We start from the raw sequence: 6,413 nt of genomic DNA on the forward strand, positions 1-6,413 counted from the left end.
AAATGGAACGTGAGGTTTCAAAATCGACGTTTTGAGAAAATCGCGTTTGAAAGTGAAATCGAACGTAGGTACATTTCAATACACTCCTGCCTCATTACCACATTAAATTGAATCTCTTCTAATCTTCATAGAAACATGATTTCAGTGCCGTTTTAAAGCTCTTGATTTGAATATTTTGAATATATAAAAACTGAAAATGAAAAATGTTTTTGAAAAGGTTTTAGGGTACCAACTCCCCTTAAGATAGAAAAATGGAGTCCGTACTTAGAAGGCTCGTTCAAAATTATCTGCTTTACCAAGATTATTCTTATCTGAAGTCTTATCTTTGAGGCTAGCACCTTCTTAATTCAACTGGGAAAGTAGTCATGCTTATCGAGTACATGTTGAATGCGTCATCCTGCTCCTCTACTTATTGCGTATCAAAACTTTTAGAAAATCCTTTTGCAGTTTATAAAGTATGCAGCAAAAACAATAAGAGAGTAGTTTTTTGACATGGATAATTCTTTCGATGTACAGCTTTCCACAGGAACAGAAAGACATATGCTAGAGCAGAAATTATACCATGCTTCTGTTACTTGGAAAATATCGAATTTTAATTATAATGCACAGCCTAATGAAAGTATAGCAAGCAGAGAATTCCGGTGTGCTGATGCTTCTTGGTCGGTGGTTGTTTATCCTAATGGAACGAAGAAATCCAGTGGTGTTGTATGCATTTGCCTACACAAAATGAATGCCGCTACTGCAAATCACTTAGTGTCCGTGAAATTCATCATACCTTGCTATGGAGGAAGGAATAAAACTTGTGAACTTGACAAATATAATTTTAAAGGTAATTTCGGAGAATGTGGGCTTTTGGAAATAGTTAGCCGAAAGGAGATAATGAAACATAATTCAGGCTATATTGAAAATGGCATTTTTACTATCAAGTGTGATATGACAGTATTTGGAGAAAAAACGGAATATCAGGAAGGTACTTTTCCTATTATTTGTATTTGATTTTTTGCGTCAAGTGTTTAACAATTTAGTATTAGTAGCTGTTGCTCTAAATGCAGAATTAACCTTCGTAACAAGATTAAGAAACATACCTAGCATGATCTCACCCGGGGCGGTTATTTTGTCGTGTCACCTTCATTCCCCCAACCGTAAAAAAAAAAAAAAAGAAAAGAAATATGCTTTACAAGCGTAAAATTCATAGTTTTCCGGGACAACTTGTTTTTAATTACGTTATAACGAAACTTTAAGTTACTTAATGTACAAAAGACAAATATAGAGGATGAAAATATTTTACATAAAACTTATCCTAGATGCATATCGCATGTGACCATTAAAAGTTGAAAACTATTTTTTCTTAGTTTAATGCATTTCTTTTAAAGAAAATTTACATATGCAAGTGGTTTTTTTTCTTTTCTGTTTTTCAGTCCCTGATTCGTTTACGCGGGCTACGCGAACTTACTTTTTCTCACAGAATTGTTTCGCTTTTTGAAAAATCTGTTATGTTTTCCAACGTTCCCAAAAGCGGTTTTCGTTTCTTTATTCCATTTTTTGCGTCATCAAAATCTCACACATCAGTAACCTTTATGTTATTAAATCATGTAGGGTAACAGCACCAGTAACAGACATGCTCAAGACATCGCTCTCAGGTTAACTCAATTTTCAGAGTTTTAATATATTTATTAAACTATTTTTCTCTCATGCAACTACATCTCATCAAACGTTCGGCTGCTTCTGGATCCTATGAATTAGTTCATTCTATTTTTATTTGCTCCATTTCGAAAAAAGTTCCCATTCCACAGTAACAGACACTGACAATTCTGATGACACCCAGTAACAGATAGGATGAGGAAAGGATTAGTATTTGAAAGAACTCCCCCTTTCTCTTCAAATTGTGCAAAAGTTCTTTTTTTATATCTAAAACCTTATTAAATTCAAATGAACATGAAACGCCGGCAGATCTTGTGTTGGCTGTTCATAACTTTCCACCGCTGCCTTGTAAATACCAACTAGCTCATAAAATTCACTCTAATAACACTAGATGGTTGCATCATATTCATAGGTCGCAGCAACATCAGTTTAACCTGCGTAAAATTCTTATTACTTAAACCCAAACTTACGACTGTCTGTTACTGGACTCTTGTATGTTACTGGTGCCGTTACCCTATGTCAAGGATGGTAGCGAATGACTTTTGAAGCAACAGCGTAATTATTTGTCAATCTCGTTCACATCTTTGTTTCCGTTCGTCAATTTTCACGAGTAAACTTAGCTGCTGTTTTGGAATAGTCAAACTGTTTACTGGATATTAAAAAAGTCATCAATAAGGGAAATGTGGGGAAAATTGAAACAGCGGGGCAAAGTGAAATGGTGAAATATTTTCTCCGCTTTTAGCGCCACCTAACTAGAAATATTTTAACTATATTGTAGCAAGTGTAGTCTATTTTATTTAAGAAAAATTACATCTGAAAACCAAAAAATATGATAATACAAGCAATTTTCAAAACTTTATACGCATATTGTAATAATTTGCTTCAGTCATAATATGTTTTTGGTATTATTAAATGATAAAGTTCTTGGTATTAACGTTTGAAATATTGAGACCTATTAATATTCAGTGCAATATTTATTTACTTATTATTAAGCTTATTTGTATTGGAATTGCTTTGTACAATTACGCATGTCGATGTGGGGCAAATGAAATAGTTCCTTTCATTTGCTTATTCACTGTTTTATCAAATCACTTATATATTCATTTATTAATTAGTTCATTTACATGCCTAATGTATTTATTCATTTCTTGTTTTCTTATTAATTCAGTGTTTTATTCACTCATTTATTTATTTATTTTCTTTTTTTTCATTTCCTATTCATTTATTCTTTTATTTACCCATTTATTTAGTAAAAAATATCTTTAATGATCGAATAGAAAGCATTTCATTAGAAAGATATTTTATTTTTCACTTTGCCCCTTTTGAAAAACCAAGTGAAATTTTTCCACTGTTTTTTTTTTTTTTTTTTTTTTTTTTTTTTTTGAGGTACACACTTACTGCCAAAAATAAAAAAATAATGTTTCAATGCAAGTTTTATTGTAAAATGTATTGTTCGGTCCTTGTGTACCGTAATTTTCAGAACTAATTTTCAATTTGTTCACTTTGAAAAAGTAAATTATCTTAAGTATTTCACATTGGCCTAGATTCCCCTACTTTCGAAAATTCCTCTTCTCTGCCATTACTGAGGTCAAAAACTATTCCAATCAATGGACTAGTTTTTTCCTTTTTTTAGTTTCAATCCCAATATCCAAATAAATCCCCTATCATAGTGTCTGATCTCTTACTGGACTTGTCGTGACCTTGGTTTAAACTTGGTGGCCTATAAGTGCTCCCCGAGCGCAATTTTTTATTCATATTGCTCATAACTCGAACCAAATCAAATCATTATGTATATCATTATCCAAACAGTGGACCACACAAAGTTTGATTAATTACCAATAAAAAAAGTGTGGTGCACTTACTATGACATGGACGTGTTCATCTTAAAACTGTGAGGTACTCCTTATGCTACAACGTAGCGAAAGTTGTTATTCGTAATTTTTATTAAGTTGTTACCACTCACTCGTAAACATAACGAGGTGTATCGGTCCTATACTCGATTGCAAGCTTTCTTGGCTATGGAGAAATGAGCTGCGGCCAAGTGAAGGAAATAGTTCCTTGCGCTTTGCCAGATAATCGGGGGGAAATTACGCACTTTGCTTTAGAAATCGGATTAGTTAGTTAAACCGACGCAAAAGGGACATTTTTTTGTCATAATTTCTGTGAATCGTTAAATATTTTCAATTTTAAGAGCGGTGCAGCGCGGATCCATACATTCATTTGCAACTGAACGAACCAGCCAATCAGAGCTCACAAACAGTTGGCGATCTCGGGATATTCTGCGTTTGGCGCGATTTTGCTCAAGTGCTCCACTCTCGTTGAAGTATGCCAAAGCGGATTAATTCGCCAAGCAGGCAACTGCCAGTGCGGTGTCTTATCGGAGATCCTCCTTACAAACCTACAGGCGGTCTTTTCACTCAGTGTTTTTCCTCCGCGCTTAATGACGTCACTGACAAGTTAACTTGCAAGCTAGTATAGTGTATTTTTAAGCAGGAGGGAGGTTCTGCCGTGACACGCCACTTACTCTTGCCTTGTCATTCGTTCAACTTGCAACCTTCCGAATTAACCTTTTCAGTCAAACTTTTGTATATTTATTTTGTTTTAGTTTTGTATTTTTTTACTTTTCCTAAATTTTCCATATCATTTGTAAGAAATCCATATACACTAAAAACTTGTACGTTCACCATGGTTTTATTTCATTTATTTCAGGGAAGATCCTACCCGAGAAAAAAGACGCTAATTCAAGTACGTTATCCCAAGAGTTCGATGCATTATATTTATGTGATGAGCCAACAACAAAAAAAGATGATATTGCTACCTTGTCGACCGACATGGAAGCATTATACACGAACCCGAGATTCTCTGACGTCATTCTGAAAGCAGGCCGTCATGAATTTCCAGCACATAGACTTGTTCTAAGAAGTCGATCAAAGAGGTTTGCAACAATGTTCGAAAATGACACGGGAGATGCCGTGTTTGATCTTGCTGACATGGAACCGTGTACACTCGAGGAAATGCTTCGTTACATCTACTGTGACAAAGTGCGTCAACTATCTCCCAAAGAAGCTCTTAGCTTATACGTTGCAGCAAATCAGTACGGCTTGCAAGGATTGGTGCACAACTGCCGCAAAATTATGCTACATGAGATATCTATCGACAATATTTGCGAAATAGCTAATGCTGCCGATTCGCACGCTGACCAGATATTATTGAACGCTGTGAAGTTCTTTCTGAATAAAAATATGAAAGAAATTCTTAAGACGGACAATTGGATGATGTTTGCCCAAGAGAACCAGAGCCTATCGTTGAATTTGATTCGATCAGCAATTTTAAACAACTAAATGATTTCAGAATTGTGTTTGCTAAATATGTCGCATAATTGACTTTTTCGATGAAAGTAATACTTTTAACAGATTAAAACCTTGCTTTTGCTGGTTTAGCCTGTAAAATACGTATTAGCAACGAATAACAGCTCATTTGAGTTCAAACAAGGTTTGTTGCTTGTAAAGTAGTAAAGTCCGATCAGAGTTGATTTAAAAACTAATTAAAAGAATTCATACTTGAGACAGAAATTACAATTTCACATACAAAACTAGTATATGCTTAGAATTTGAAGTCATTTCGATTCTAATTTAAAGATTTATGAAACGTTTTGGGAATATTTTATGTATGAATATTTGATGTGTTTGAAATTTGGAGCAACTGACTCCCGAATTTCGAAACTATAGTGCCTTGCACCTCTATATTTCTGCGTTCAAAATTAAAGATTGATTGAAAAATGATAAAATTGATCGATTCACGTGTTTAAAGATAGAAGAATTGACTTAATAAGTAGGTGTTTTGCAATTTTTTCATGTTATTATTTCAGGAAACTTAAACTGGAGTCGGGCGCCTTGTCTATTGGTCAGGGAAGTCTGAGTGCGATGGGAGGTCCCAGGTTCGAATCCTGGCTCGGGCATACATGTACTCTCCCTCTTGCCCTTTTTTTTTGGTGAACTTGTTGTTGTGTTGTGAATGGTTGCCTACCTATAAACGGGTCCCTATGGCATGTATGTACTGTGGAAATCGGACTACACACCTAATAACGGTACAGTTGGAAAAGTGAAGCAGCGCACCCCAAATTGCCAGCTTAGCTGGCACAAGACAACTACAATTAAACTGGAGCTTTGAATTTTAAGGAGGGAGTTGACTGTTGCTAGGTTCTTCAATCAATAATGAAGTTAAAGTTCAACTGCGCCCATTTTTTAAAGAAAATCATCTTTCGGCGCTCCGCCCACCTAACTTGCCTTCTCCCTCCGACACGCTCCTCCTTTGCTCCCCCAATTTTTTTGGTGCACCAGTCGCCTATGAGTACCCACAAAACGTGTCGGAAAAGATGACGAATTTCATTAGCAACCCTCTCGTTATCTTATCCGCCCAGCCGTTCGTTATCATACACCGCTCCACCACTTTCGTTTTGACTTTGCTTATCAGAATCTTGATTTTTACTTGACAAATTGTATTTGGGAATAATAAGTAGAAGGCAACCTACAATTGCAAAGTCGTAAAGTCACAAGCGCAAGCAAAAAAAAAAAAAAAAAACTGGTGGTTACGGTTTAACAAAAATATCCATCCCGAGGTCTTTTTCAGTAATCTACAACAGTATCTCTTGCAATCTATAAAGTAATTTATAGGAAAGTTATATTCGACACCTTACTCTCGTTTGTCCTATAAAAAAGAGCCGCAAACCGAAACTAATTAGAGAACTTTTGCTTTATGAGTTCAAGTTAACG

At 35.2% G+C, this 6,413-nt stretch overlaps 1 protein-coding gene across 1 annotated transcript; it reads left to right on the forward strand.

The window, feature by feature from the left end:
* Positions 1–416: 416 nt before the first annotated feature.
* LOC129229698 (TD and POZ domain-containing protein 4-like) lies at positions 417–5,176 on the forward strand. Its single transcript, XM_054864062.1, has 2 exons — positions 417–970; positions 4,351–5,176. The coding sequence occupies exons 1-2, from the start codon at positions 493–495 to the stop codon at positions 4,980–4,982; spliced, it is 1,110 nt and encodes a 369-aa protein (XP_054720037.1). The 5' UTR covers positions 417–492; the 3' UTR covers positions 4,983–5,176.
* Positions 5,177–6,413: the final 1,237 nt, after the last annotated feature.

Source organism: Uloborus diversus, chromosome 9 (genome assembly GCF_026930045.1).
Source record: "Uloborus diversus isolate 005 chromosome 9, Udiv.v.3.1, whole genome shotgun sequence".
Lineage (NCBI taxonomy): Eukaryota > Metazoa > Arthropoda > Arachnida > Araneae > Uloboridae > Uloborus > Uloborus diversus.